This window comes from Stegastes partitus, unplaced genomic scaffold (genome assembly GCF_000690725.1).
Source record: "Stegastes partitus isolate 25-593 unplaced genomic scaffold, Stegastes_partitus-1.0.2 Scaffold2793, whole genome shotgun sequence".
NCBI lineage: Eukaryota > Metazoa > Chordata > Actinopteri > Pomacentridae > Stegastes > Stegastes partitus.
The window spans coordinates 33,059-47,883 of NW_007580524.1; the positions used below are offsets into that span (position 1 = coordinate 33,059).

At 40.9% G+C, this 14,825-nt stretch overlaps 1 protein-coding gene across 3 annotated transcripts in view; it reads right to left on the minus strand.

The window, feature by feature from the left end:
• Nucleotides 1-14,825, minus strand: part of trpm7 (transient receptor potential cation channel, subfamily M, member 7) — a 41,337-nt gene that overhangs the window by 17,476 nt on the left and 9,036 nt on the right. For all 3 annotated transcript variants that reach the window (XM_008306014.1, XM_008306015.1, XM_008306013.1), the window contains exons 3-19: nucleotides 14,113-14,151; nucleotides 12,851-13,058; nucleotides 12,262-12,475; nucleotides 10,647-10,771; nucleotides 10,374-10,545; nucleotides 8,798-8,972; nucleotides 7,032-7,155; nucleotides 6,096-6,168; nucleotides 4,691-4,791; nucleotides 4,092-4,226; nucleotides 3,949-4,002; nucleotides 3,717-3,857; nucleotides 3,242-3,376; nucleotides 2,811-3,088; nucleotides 2,492-2,720; nucleotides 2,009-2,164; nucleotides 1,480-1,623 (exon numbers count right to left, since the gene is read on the minus strand). In XM_008306014.1, coding sequence (XP_008304236.1) covers nucleotides 1,480-1,623; nucleotides 2,009-2,164; nucleotides 2,492-2,720; nucleotides 2,811-3,088; nucleotides 3,242-3,376; nucleotides 3,717-3,857; nucleotides 3,949-4,002; nucleotides 4,092-4,226; nucleotides 4,691-4,791; nucleotides 6,096-6,168; nucleotides 7,032-7,155; nucleotides 8,798-8,972; nucleotides 10,374-10,545; nucleotides 10,647-10,771; nucleotides 12,262-12,475; nucleotides 12,851-13,058; nucleotides 14,113-14,151 — 2,503 coding nt within the window. The remainder of the gene's footprint in view (nucleotides 1-1,479; nucleotides 1,624-2,008; nucleotides 2,165-2,491; nucleotides 2,721-2,810; nucleotides 3,089-3,241; nucleotides 3,377-3,716; nucleotides 3,858-3,948; nucleotides 4,003-4,091; nucleotides 4,227-4,690; nucleotides 4,792-6,095; nucleotides 6,169-7,031; nucleotides 7,156-8,797; nucleotides 8,973-10,373; nucleotides 10,546-10,646; nucleotides 10,772-12,261; nucleotides 12,476-12,850; nucleotides 13,059-14,112; nucleotides 14,152-14,825) is intronic.

Below are 14,825 nucleotides of genomic sequence, written 5' to 3' on the forward strand. Positions count from 1 at the left end.
AAATACATGAAGTCATTAAAACTATAACAGGCTTGGCATGTAACAGCTAAGGGTTTTGTTTGTATTGTATGTGAATGCTTTTAGCCATGCTGCTTGTAGGTTTGCCTAGAAATCCTGAACAGACAGTTAAGGGTCCCCAAAGAATGAATCCTGTCGACTTTGATGATCCTCCGGCTTTATAGCACAACCAAAAGGTTGATGTTTTCGTATTTTGGTTTAAAAACAGGTCAACCCAATTGTGGACTGTGGGAAAGTCTGAAAATGTCCACGTTTCTTGGTGCAACTTTGATTAGGTCTACAGTTTTGCTTACTGAACCTTGACATGCGAGTTGTGACCTGCTGGAAAATCAGCCATTCTCCCATGAGTGGTGGACAAGTCAGTGGTGCAGTGCTGCACTGATGTGTTAAAATCAGGATGGAACAGGTACAGCAGATGTAGATAAGCTTCCGTAAAGGTTATATTATGTAGATTAGCAAGTTCAGTGATGGTATCAGCACCTCTAACACTTGAAAAGCCTGAAAAACAACCGTCTCTGCACATTAAAGCCACAATGACGACTCCCCAGTTCCTGAGAACCACTCTCAGGCTTGTGTATAAATAAACATAAGAACAAGTGAGAAAAGACAAGTTTACATCCGACAGTACACAGGTGCATTTAAGAAACAGTGTTAAAAATAAGGTTTAATCAGCTTTTCATGGCAAATGTCTGATCCTTAAATGACTGTTAAAGTTACGTGCAGGTTGCTCTCATTGACGCTCCATTTGTGAACAATTGCAGTAGTTTTTAATGGAGCACAGACAAAGTGGTGGATTTGTGCTTTATTTAAAACAAACACAAGAAACATATGAAAGGGAGCCGGTTGGTGTCCCAACAAGCCCATGCCAAGTTGCTATAAAGTTGACTGTAATTTTTTGCTAAGCATTGGACCTCAATAATGCAAAAACTCCTCAAATTAAACAAGGAGTCTTAAATAGATGTTTGTTGTGAACTGGGAAGTTTTGTGAACGTGTTCCCTGAGCGTTGCTGTGGGCAATGTTGTGGGAACATCTGTCCAGTCCAGAAGCACTCAGTGCTAATGCACAGTGAGAGAGGCGTGTGTCTGCATGTAGCATCTAACTACTTCCTGTGCCAGTGTCTGATGATACAAGATAATACAACTCTTATGTCTGGAGAGTGTCTGATTCAGTGACAGTTGGATGTATCTGGGCCTTAATTAAGTGTGAGATGAGGGTGAGAGAACTTAGTTGCCTTAAGTGAGGGTATGGCTGCAGTAAAGCAGGTTTAGTTGACCATGCTACTGGCGACAGCCTTAAGCCATTTAAGCAAACCTTTGTTTTCCTGTTGATCGTCATTCTAAACTAACGTCACTCTAGGAAACGTGTAGTTTGATAACTGGGAGGACAAGTGTGTGTGTGTGTGTGTGTGTGTGTGTGTGTGTGCGTGTGTGTGTGTCCATTTTCTTCTGTCGTCTCCATACCGTGTTGGACCAGAACTTGACAATGGGAGCGTGGTAGAAGGCATAGATTTTCCTGGTTAGGGGCAGCTTTCGAGAGCGAACATGTGTCTCCATGTCACTTTTCACCTCCACCTGGTCGTGGGATCTGGCCTCCTTGAAAACATCCTGCGGAGAGTTTAAAGAGGCCAAAATTAGACAACAGCAGATCAGAGTGTGGCAGAACAAATAGAGCAAAATCTGTCTGAAATGGTGTATCAACAAAAATATGATGGGGGTTGAAAAAACAAAACAAAAACATAAGGAAATTAATTTATGTGTAAATGCTGTCTTGCTACTTTTAATGGTTATTATATACGGGGATGGGTACCAATATTAGTGTTTAATGCACCACCAAACTTCTTATTTGTCTATGGTACACCTTTTTTTAAAAAAAAACTATAACAAAAGGATTGTTTTTCAATCTTTAATCATTTTGAACACTCAGCTTTCAAGGATTTATTATGCTGTTGGACAGCAGATAATGGTGACAAAGAGACTGACTAAATCGAACCATTTGGATGTCTTCGGCTATGTTCTGAAAGTTGTGTTCGCTGTCCTCCATTGTCATCTGGTGGTCATCCTGACTCTGAGGGATGTGAGCCATCTCAGCCTTGGACTTGTACTCCAACAGTAGGATGGCAGGAGGCACCAAGATACTCAGAATCACCTAGAGACAGAGACACATACACACTCATGTGGGTGGGTGCTGCTATATCTGTCAGGACAGGCTTCTGAATTACACACTGATGAAACCCATGTATTTTACTACTAAGGTCCAAATTTAACCTGAAACCTAAAAAGATTGCTATGGTAACACTACAATGCCCACAATTTTGCAGCTTTTCACAAATCTAAATATTTCACATGTCTGTACCATTGCAGGTATTAAAAACATTGTTTGAAAATTGAATCCACAACCAAAGTACTGAGTCCAGCACAATTCCCCCAGCTCTCAGTTTGTTAAGAAAAAATAAAATCGAAATGGAACATGAACCTTGTACCAGGAGTTCTTGCGCATGTTCAGCCGTCCCATCCACATGTCTGACAGCAGCATCTGGGTGCAGGTATGAGCCACAAAGGGCCGAAGGTGGGAGGAGACGGCCAACTTCAAACAGGTGGAGTTGCTCCAGTTCTTTAGCTCATATGTCAGAAGCTTCATGGCCATTGTCTCATCCTGCCTGAACGACTGCTCCAGCAGGTCCACTGCCAGCGTTCCAAACTCACTGATATACATCAGCACAATTAGTTCATAGCTTTACTTTCATTAAAGAAAAAACAACATTTCACTCATCAAAAGCCACAAACAACCTTACTTTGAATACTCCTTGAGCTCCTCAGAGGTGTCGTCCACCACATCACTCTTCTTGGCCTCGTAGCCCATAGACCGGCATAGTTTACAGGCCACCAGTGCCTTCGCCATGTTCTCCTCTCCATGCTGCCAGAAGAACAGCGACATTTTCTGCCTCTTCATCAGCACAGCCCACACCAGTAGCTCATTAAAAGGGTAAGGAAAACGCCGTGTCTCTGGGTCATCGATGTCCACAATCTCTTCTTTGCTTCTCTTTTTGTTCTGCTCAGTGGAAGACTCAAGCTAAGAAGAGACAGAAGAACAAGGGGGGAGAAACAACACACCGTTAATAGTGGCCTACAGCAAAGACATTTTGTCTCTCTCTACAAGTTTACATTTTTAGGCATGGGTCTAAAGGAAGCCTTGGATTCCCTTATTTGAAGAGCAGGAGTTTACCTTGGGTTTGTACGGCTGTGCAGTCTTGATGAAGTGGTTGTGCCTCGTCTTCTCCTTCTTGTCAGCCTGCATGCTGAAAGACTCGTGATTTTTCCTCAAATGAGAAGCAGGACCTGCTGTGTGGCGCCCAGACCTCTGTGCAGAACAAGAAAAAATCCACATTTACTTCGCTGAATTACACCGACTTTGATTACAGGTCACCAAAGATTCTATAGTATTAGTTTAGGTCAAAAACAATATCCACAGGACACAATAAATTTGATCTCAAGTACATGGCACAGTCCAAACTAAATAGAGAGATAATATAAATATTAACAACATGACAAGAGGTTTGGGTTTATTATTCAATTCAGTTGTATTTGTATCGTGTCAGTTCACAACCTAAGCGCTCTCAGGGAAGTTCACATAGTAAAGTCAAGACCTGACCATCTTAGATTATCATTACAATCTCGTAACTGTGACCATTTCTACTCACCCTACTGTTGCCGTGGAGATTGTTGTAAATGATTCGGAAGCGTTTCCTGGTGTAGTTGCACCTATAAGTGCCGCCCATCAGGTACTCGATAACAAGGCCCACATCAATCAAAGTGATTTTATAGTTTGGAGGCAGATGACTCTGCAAAGAGGCACAAAAAACAAAGATTTAGGAGATTCCAAATAAATTCAGTCATGGTGATCTTTAAAGTGGTTTGTATGGTACTGCCTACCTGTTTAACATCTCTAACCAAGTGGAGGAGAGTTGGGTTGTTGGGAGGTTGTTTCTAGAATTGAAGAAAATACAAAAAGCGCACTCAGAAATACACATCTTTTCAGCTCAACTCTTTCGTCGGTGGTTGTTGCATAACGTTACCATGTTGTAGAGCTCCTCCAGCCGACTGATTGTCAGGAAACGGTGCATGCTCACGCCGTTTTCTATGAGCAACTTGACAAAGTCCACCCTGTCCATCACGAGTGCATCCAGCATTGCTTGCTCCAAAGAGCTCACCTATGTACCCAAACAAAGATAAAGATGCCATCATAAAGTATATTTTTGTAGCAAATTGTTATTTATAAAACAAACACAATTGAGGAAGAGCCAAAAATATGGCCAAAATACACAACAAAACACACACACAGCATACAAATAAACATCATCCATCCTCTCATTCACGCAAGAGCCATTTTTAAAATAAACACAGTCACTGAGGGCTGCTTATGAAGACAACTGTAATAGGGTTCATGTTACAATCAAGACAAGCAGTTCATGGCAGCCTGCCCGAGCCCGGTCCCCTGGCTCTTCAGACTACAAATTGTGGTCAGCAGAGATTCTGGGGTCGTTCTGGGTGAGTCCAAAGGTTTGTAGCTGGTGCTGAGCTAGGCAAACATCCCTGGGAGCTGTGGTTCACACACACACACACACACACATATCACACACACAAAAAGCACACACAAACAAACATGCAGACATACCAGGAGCTGCTGTCCGTACACAAACACATGATTCTTGGCAATGTCTACACGGTCCCAGGCCAAAGTCAGGACCAGCTGATCGAAGGCAGATGCGTTTGTGCCTGAAATACACAGGTACAGCCATGTGTAAACACACATAAACACATTAATTCACAGGCAAGTAAAGCCTTATTAACTGTGTATGTTCTGGTAGCCAGCTAGCAGGATTAGAGGGGGTTAGTACGGCAGGGCCAGGGCAGTAATACAGTCAATTACACACTAATACAGCAACAGAGCAGATTAGACTACAAAGTAAATCCCTGCTCAGTCTACTGGTCTCTTCTACAGTAATCTGCCTGATTGTCCTCTCTGAGCCATCTGAATCAAATGATCATAATCACAGTACACAAAATTGATTGTCTGGATGTCAAACGAGATTGTCAAGTGACTAAGATTGATCATTTTCAGCTAAGATTTCCAGAAGTCTTTTTAAAGTCTAAGTAAGATACATTCTACAGTTTGTTCAGGCGTCTACAATAGTGATGGAAATTCCTCTTTAAACTTGCCATTTAAAGTACAGCCTGTCAAATGAATAGCAGCTTAGTGGAAAACAGAAAGATCTGTCAGCAACACCCAACGTTCTTTAAAAAAGGCTGGAGAGCTTTTGTACTCGAGGGTCCTTTTGAAGATGAGTTACTGTTCTACCAAGATGACTGCACCTTAGGCCGACAAATATTTGCCTGAGTGGGGATTTCAGCTGCAGTCGTCGGGGGGTTTGTCTTTTGTACGCCTGAACCGGTTCCTCCAGTCTATTGATCAGTTGGAGTCATTTACAGATTCCTGGCTTTTGTCTAAATAAAGCGGAATGAAGCTGAACAAGCAGCAAAGATGGGCTGCACCTACCTACAATCAGTACAACACCCCTCTCTCAGGTGAAAAATGTGTTCCGTGGTTATAATGAAAAATGCTTGCTTTTATTTAACAAGATGGTACAGGGTGTATTTTCTCTCTTTCATCTCAAAGTTAATTTTTACAATATTAAAAAACACACAAGCCCACTCCAACATAATGAAAACATATTCTAAAACTGTATTTTTCTTGACAGAATACACAGAGAGGGAGGGATAAGACTGTGAGACATGGAGCTCAGTCACTGACAAGTGTTGGAATAAGGAGCCCATGTGAATGCGAGCAACATGATCTCCTCAGGAGCAGAAAGAAAAGGGCACACAGGGGGGAACTGTGTTCTCAAAGCATATCTATATCAGAATGAAAACATTACAAAGTCTTGAAATCTTAACCTCCGAATGCCAACAACTGTAGTATATGAATAGACTGAATCAACTTTACGTGACTTTTACTCTCAGTCCCTTTATTAAAGAAGTTGGGGAGGATAAAAAGGTTCAGAAAGAAGTCATCGACTAACCTTGGAGTAAGGCCCTCAGAATGGCTACATCAATGTCCTGGTGTTCCTCAGAGCTGATGTGAAACACAGTGATCTGTTTTCCAAGAAACAAGATAGCTCTTATTATCAGGTTCCCACAGACATTATCCAGATGTTTGACGTTCTTGTACTATGACACCGATTTATACCACTGACAGTGGAATCAACAGCTGTTGTCAATGAGAACTAAGGAGCAAAACGGTTTGGCAAACAGACTGGACAGCAGTAATTCACAGTTATCTCTGTGGTAGTTGATTAATTGGTTCATGTCCTTTTTCAAACTGTGTGGCACAGGGGAGAAGGAAGGCAGTGTGGAGAGAGAGAGAGATGTCAGATGTGTGCTTCACTTTGTATCAGAATTTTGGCTCCACTGATTTATTCCATCTGAACACAAACAACATACACTAATTAATTAAATATTCTCATAGTCCACTGCCAATTAACATCCATAAATGTACTCGGAAAACATAAAACATAGCACTCATAATTGCACACTTTGTTTGAGAACTGTCAAGTTTTCAGGTTTTCTTTAGTACTAAAGTATTTCAATGACAGTCGTCTGTACATGGGTACACTGCAAACGTAAACTCCTAATAGCTGCTTCAGCTTAGTTTTAATGCTGCAAATTTGCCAAAAAACACAGAGCTGAAGCCCACAGCTAAGCAACTGATTCCATGGCAACATTATATTCAGTGTTTACATCCCCCAAAGCCCCCCCTAGATGGCGGGTGTCTCGGTTTTGTCTGAGGAGGCGCCCACGGTGTCAGATTTAATAAAACCCACTGCTCTATTTGAAAGTTTAACTATCTTCTCCCAGTCCTCTTGGCATATATTTTACTGATCCACTTACTGTTGTTGGAGAGAAAAGCAAATGAAATAAGTCATAAAAATCGAAAGTGAAATGCAAATACAATTTACCAGTTCTTTGCTCTTCATGCACTCCATCAGAGTCTGAAAGAGATGGATGGCATCACTTTGGCTGAAGTTGAATGTTTTCTTGATGGTTGCAATGATGTCCGTCTCCACTCCGTCAGGAAGACCACTGTGGAATAATTAAAGCACAACGTGATTACAGTCTCACCGTTCAAACACACACCGCTATAAAGTGCTTTATTGGTCTGACTCTTATCACGTGTGCAGCGTAAGTCGTTCGGCAACACACTGAACTCCCAGACGGTTACGCTCATGTTCATCTGGATGTCTAATCCCTGCAAATCTAAATGTTCTGGCCACACAAAAGCTGATAAGTAAAGAAAAGTAACAGATTAATTAAAAAGAATTTGTCCTAATGTGATCTCATTTTACCGCACTATAGTTTGTGACTTTTTTTCTTTTTTTTAAATTTCTACAGAATACACTAACAGCAGCTTCCTGTTGCCACAATATGAATCAGCTCCAGAGAACTACAGTTTTCCTACTGAAGACTATAAGGGGACTGCTACATTAAGTTAGATTACAGACACAGCAAACTAACTCTGTGCTAAACCCAGGCTTAAGTTGCACAGCTATCCCCAACAACACCTTCTATCAGGTCCATATATACAGTAAAAAAAAAAATCTTCTAAACATTTCTTTTCTTTTCAGGCAATTGGGCATAAGATGTAAGTAGTAACTCTTTTAATTGCACAATAAAAGTACAGAACGTTTTAAAATGTGCACCCAGACTCCAACATATGTTTATATTCATTTAAATAGTACGTTTAAAAGAAAAGCACAAATGCTACAGCATACATAATGTGCTTCAGCGTCATATTTATATACTGTAGGGCTACAATCACACTCAGTAGTTCTTTTTCTAAACCCTAATCATATCTTAAACCCACTGCTCTGGATATGTACATGTTCCCAGTGATTGGCTGCTCCAAATCCCAACCTATTTGTGTGAACATGCTCACAGCTGGATAGGAACATTTTGATTTGACAGAATCAACGGAGCTCATTTTCACCATTCATTTAGCCAGGATTAGTCAGACAAGATTCTGTAAACCACTTAATGAACAGATCTGGGCTTAAATAGAAGAGGTTAAATATGTTAACTCAGTCACTATTTTGCATACTGTCCAAAATCAGTCACACTGGCTGAGGTGGGATGGACACATTTAGATGCATGGGCAATTGTCCAAAGCATTTCGCAGCAGTTTGTGAAAACGTAATTGGCCTGCCAGCAGATTACTTTAAACTGCACTCTGTCTCAAGTTCAACTATTTTCAACTCCTCTAAAACAGACTGAGCTGTGGTGGAGGTATTTGAAATCCAACAGAAATAGATGAGAGCCACCAACAATCTGCCATCAAAGGAATTGAAAAGAAAGAAAGAAAAAAAAAGTCAAGACAAATCACTGTTAATTAATCACTAACAGCATCATACTGCCTTTTTTTCATAAATCGTCTCGCGTTGACAACCATTTTTAACCACACATCTAAATATTTAAGAAAACACTTGCTGAAACTTTGAAATTTCTCAGTTTTCTTAAGTTCTCTTTGAGGTTCCTTGTGCTTACTGGTTAATATTGCACTCTCTCCATTCATTCCCTTCTGTCCTCTTATCTATTATTTAATCAGGGATTTTACTCAGTTAATCATCACTAAAAAAAGTAATTAAGATGATTTAGCCTTTAGAGGCCAAACCTTTCTTATTCTTGCTGCTGCACACCCCTGCCCTCCGTGTGTGTGTGTTCATCCTACCCCCCCTCCTCGGTCTGCTTGTGGACGTAGGCCAGTATGTCAGCAGCACGGCCGGTCCCCTCACACACCACCACTGGGACAGGAGGGCTCTCCTGGAGGTACTCCAGCACAGTCAGGATCAAGTTGGGACCCCCCTCAAAGATCAGGGCCACGACAGGAACACCCTGACCAATTCCTACAAGACAACAGAAAACAAGGCAGATTTACATTTTGCTTTATCTTACATAATTGCCTTCATCGACAATCTCATTTGACTAAAACTGCTCCACCCAAGTGACAGTTTGTGAGAGTTTGAGATGATAACGTCCAACTCACTGTTATCACCTTCCAAGCAAAGGCAAACCGCCACAATAATGAAGTGTATGTCCCAGTATATACATACATTACATTTATATGAACTGTACCTGACAAATTATGGAATAATCATATACATTAAATGTGTAAAATATATGGATAAACTTCTAATTTGTGATCAAGAAATGTATATTTTCTATTTCTAAATGATAGTAGTGTGGACCCAGCCCTTTCACATTTCAGCCAATCACATGTCTCTTGCCATGCAAAACAGGAAGTTTAACATCTGTCAACTCATTAACCAGCTAGCGCTTGTTAGCTGGAGCAACAACAGTGTCAAAGTAATTCTGGATCAGTGATCTAGCTGTTGCTGCAAATAAAAACAATACACAGACACAAAAATGAACATATTTTATCTGTATAGCATCATAAAGCTGCACATGCTACGTTAGCTAGCTAATCGTAGCGTTGTGGGCTCATATTCAGCCCAAAAGCTAAACAACATTGTTAACCGCAGCAGCTAACATGTGCTAGTTAATTTAGCGTAACCTCAGGTAGCCCTGAATGTAAAGATTTTCTTCAGAAAAATGTGCAAACACATCCCGGTGAAGAGCAAAAAGAGCATCTATCTCTGGGGTGTTTTAGTCAACAGGAACTAGCTAACAATGACTCAGCATCATAAATTTGATGCTGAGTCATCAATAAACAGAGCCCATGGCCTAGCCCGGATAGTTCGTACCAGCAGCTGGCTTAAGCAGCCTTAATGAGTCATGGCATAAAAGTTTTTGTGCAAGTTTGTTTACCACAACATTTAGATTATGTACTTATAGTCTGATTTAGCAAAACCTTTTATTTGTACATAACAGCTGGGCTGCACTTTAAACCAATCACAATCCTCTTGGGCGGAGCTAAGTGAGGAATGCAGCTTCCGTGTTCCCTCAAAATAGGGATAAATGGAATCGTTTTGGTGGAACATTTGCAGGCAGGAAAGCAAGAACTGGCATTAGAATGGATAATCCACAAAAAAACTATCACACCTGCCTTACTGAATGATCCAAATCCTCAGTAAAAATCTTATTTTTGTAGGTTTCTAGCTAAGCAGTTGTGGCTGATGTATTTTTTCATATTTATGGCATTCAGTAATGCTAATGGGGCAAGTGTGTTATTGTGCCTTGGACGAGATGAGTGGATCTCTAAGAGGCACCTTGATGTTTTAGTCATCTGAAACACAAAAAGCACGACGTCACTGCAATGGAAACTGTTGTGTTGCTGGTTTTCTTACGCGCATGTATTCTTTGGAGGTTGATGTGCTTCTCCAGGTCCCGCCGCAGTTTGACCTCAGCACCGTACTTGCCCACTGTCCCATCATCCACCAGGAGGAAATGAGAATGCAGATTGTTGAGAACATTGAGTTTGCTCAGAGGATTCAGCAGCGTCTGATATGGAGCTATAATCTGTAATGTGCAAATGAGGAGCCAGAGAACAGATATTAAGACTTTTGCAATGAATTAATTTTCAGATGTGTCACAATTAGATTTAGAGTGCTGTATCTTACATCTCTGCCAATGAGATCGTTCCTGTTTTCAATGACTCCCCAGGGTGCGATCCCGATAGTGCAAATTTTCTTTGATGATCCCGAACAGTGTTCTTTGAGAGCGTCACCCACATGCTTTGCCACACCTTTGGGAAAGATGCATGGATAAATCAGACTTTTATTAGTTCCTAAACAGGTTGTTTTGACTAATTGACATTTGCTTTACCTCACTTCAAATTTAGAGATGCAATTAAACAATTTTTTTTTACTATAAACCTATGAACACTGAAAGCGTCCTGCAGAATATACTGTAGACACCTTAAACCAGGCTTGTGAAAAGAAAAGACCAAAACACCGGAGGGTTTATGACCAAATAGCCACCAATGGGGCAAGTCCACAACAAGTGCATTAGTCCCGGAGATGTTTGTGAACCACAATCCTCAGCTAATGGATTTCATGGATTCAGCAGTAATTTGTGAGCCAAGAGACCATCCAAACTGGCCAGGGTGCCAGAGAGGCATTAAAAGTAATCACTGGTCTGGGTAATTGACCCTGTGAGTAATGATTTAAACACTATGATCAGACCACACCATCTTAACGCCGCTCTGTGGCTGCAGACACACCTCAGTCACGACTCACAGCCAAATGACATGCTTAGAGGCCAGTATTAGAACTTCTGCAACATCAGCGCATCACCCTCACGGTGGCTGTGTGTTTTGGTTAGTTTGCATATAATGTAGCTGTGAGTGTTCTTTTAGTAAACTCTCTAATTAATATTTGTGAGGGGACATAGCTATCCGGCTGCACCTTTAATCAGCAATGTCAACATCAATAAAAGTATTTTTCATTTGGACGCTGATGTCAGAGGACATTTTGTGTTCATCAGTTTAATTACATTTAATGACATTTGCTCGTAACAAAGAAGCCAAATGTCACAGATGCAAAGTGCTGAAACCAGTCTGAGCACTGAGCCAAGCTCTGCCACCTACAGGTAAGGAAACCCACAGCAACAGCCGCCAAGTCGATGTGTTTGAACTACAGGCAACAAAGTAACATGAAAGAAATGCACGTTGTTGTTTTTGCTGTGGGAAAATTGCATCTGAAAAACAAAACAACCTATGCATGGTGTGCTGATTGCTATTTTAAATAGCCCCACTTTACAAACACACATCCACTAATAAAGCATGATGGTAGACACTGACATGACGACTTCTCATTTTCTTTCCTGTAGGCATATTTTGACATGCACAGAACTGGTTTTTCACAACAGCTACAGTTCCTGCAGCATGTTAAACACGAACCTGCAAGTTTTGTAAGAGAACTACAAGCAATACCATGTAGAGTTTGACAACTACCAGTCTACTTTAAATGAATGTTAGGCTTGTTGTGGACAAAGGGATGAAGACATACATTTCATGCATTTAAAAGTTAGTAAATAATACACTGTGGTAAAGTCCTGTCAACAAAAACTATGAAATCCCCACATGTTCCCTAACCTGTAACAGCCGGACTTTCCCTGTCTGGAATTCAACGAAATCTAAACTTAATAGCCTTCTAGAAACTACACAATCAGGAGGGGAACTCTGTTCTTTCCACAGGAAGTGAAAAATCAAATAATCTTTCTCTGACTACGTGCCTGTGTTGACCCCTCCGGTGAGAATCCAGGCCCCAGTGGTGACTGCAGCTTTGATCAGGCCCTTGCCCACCACCTGCTTGATGCGAGGGTGCAGCTCAAAGTTCTGAACTCCTCCATGGACAGAGATGAGGATCTTGGGAAGCTCCATATGCCACTCCTTCAGCATCAGCCGCAGGATGCTCTCTGGCCGCGAGTCGTGGGACAAACGCACATACTGTCCACGTTTGCAGAAGAAAAAGAATGTTCAGACGAACACATGAAGATGAAGAAAGCAGTAGAAGTCACACTTATTGATGTTGAAATCAACAAATGTTTTTTGTTGTTGTTTTAAAAAATCATTAATTCAACATTTATCAACCAAAAATCTGTAAATAAGCAAGCTTTTAATAATGTGCACTGCTATCAAACAGCAGGGATAACATTTATTTTCCTTTTCTCTTTCATCAGCTCCAATTGAAGCGATTGGTTATTTATGACATAGTAAGCTGGACCAGGCAACTCTAGATTGAGCAAAATGGCAATGAACATTTTCTCGATTATCTTCCACAAAAGCACATGCCCTTTAGCAGAGAAGAATTTGCCCTCCTACCTTGGCCCTGTATGAGTGAGACCCTCCCTGGAAGTTGATGACACCATAGGCGTCAGTGGGGCTCGCCTCTGTGTGTTTTTCCACTGACCACTCCTCCAGCTCGGGCATGGACAGGTTGGGATTTTCACCCAACTTCACATCCGAGTACTTCGTGGCCAAGCTGGCTGTGAAGCCAACATGCTGCCGCACCAGCCGCCCACAGCAGCATCTTCAAGATGAACAGAATCATTGACAATTGTTAGTACAATAATACACTTGTGTAATGGCGCAGAGTTGCAGAACAAAGCAAATCATAGAAAAGTGGCAACGTTAAAAAAAAAAAAAAATCTATTTAAAACAAACAGGTTTCAAAAGCAGAATAGTTGTAACCTTGAGGAAACACTGGGCTCTTCAGTCCATGAAAACATTACGCAATACATCAGAAAAAAACATGAACATTGAACAGAATAGAAGAGAATAGAAAAATACATTATTTATCCCAGTCTGGGAAATTACTGAATTATTGGTGATGTTCAGATAGTCAGGGTTGATTCCTATTTTAACTACGACATGAGTAACATATTTCTTGGAAACTACTGAACAGTTGCCTGGAACAAGCAGCTTTAGCCTCAGTCCTCAGCAAAATGTCATCTCCATAACCATCCCATGCTTCTTTGAGATAATTTTGCATTAACATTTTAAAGTCAATGGAAGCCTAAGCATGGAGCTAATGCTAGCTTGATTAGCTCAACAACCACATTTGTTACAATCTGTTCACGGCAGTATTTTCTGCTCACAATATCGATAGGCAGCCACTGGAAGTAGGACGTCTACTTTCGTGTGCCTGAGATGAAATCACAAGACGACCCATTGTTTCAAAAATGACAAAAAAGATTTAGAAGACATCTGTAACATCCAAAGCCTGAATCTGATTATTAAATAAAAGTCAGAAACAGAAAACTTGTATCCTAATACCAGTGACAAAAGACTCGTGCCGCATCAACAAAATATTATTATTATTATTATTATTATTATTATAAGTCATAACCAACCAAAGTATTTTTGCTTTCTCACCTCCTTTATTTGCCTTAAGGGAGAATGTGTAACCTGACACACACAGCCTGAAATCTAATAGTTTCCTGAGGAGGGCTGTTGTTCAGCGGAATTACACTGAAAAAGAATTTGCCCCTGGGTTTTTTTTCTGGTGTAAAGTACCCAGCTTAGCATGTATCCTCCCAGGCTAATCCTGTTAGATAATAGAGAATGACCAAACAAACACTTACCGGACTAGCTGTTGGCAAACCTGGCATCCTGGAAGGCATCTGGAAGGAATTTCACACCAACAATATCAATCAATCGTTCGAATATAAATAAATCTAGACCACGTAAACATTAAGGGCATTTGCAACGCTAAAAACATAATTATAGTACAGAGCTAATGGGCTGATCTCTCTTGGTGAGAAGGAGTTTCTCTGGAAACAAAGCTGTTTGAGGACATTAAGGAAGGTTATCTGTCAGCTGGGAACTGAGCCCGGTTAGATTGGCCTTTAACCAAGAGAGTTATGAAAACTGCCAAAGGGACTTTCACTTTGATTGTAGTCACAAGCAGGCCTTTGACCTGATGTTAAAGGAGCCTATGTTCACTGACACCTCTGACCCGTCATCTCAGAGCAACAGTAGTTAACGAAGAAAAGCCGGTAGCAAATAATTGATGCAAAAGAAAACACAGGAAAAAGAGTCACTCAGTTTCATTGTGAGTTTATGAGAGGAAAGGAGGGCAGCCAAACTCCTGAAAATGTGACTCAAAACAATAATGGCTTACTCACAAAGGGGACGGTTAAACAATAAATACATGTAGCGACACTTCTGCTTAATATTAAATTACCAAGAATTTCTCAAATAAAATGTTGCCTTTTCGTTGTCTGTTTCTCTGGAGCTGGATGAATCTTCATATCCGCTACTGTACCTTTAATTGAGCTACTTTGTAAGTGCTTCG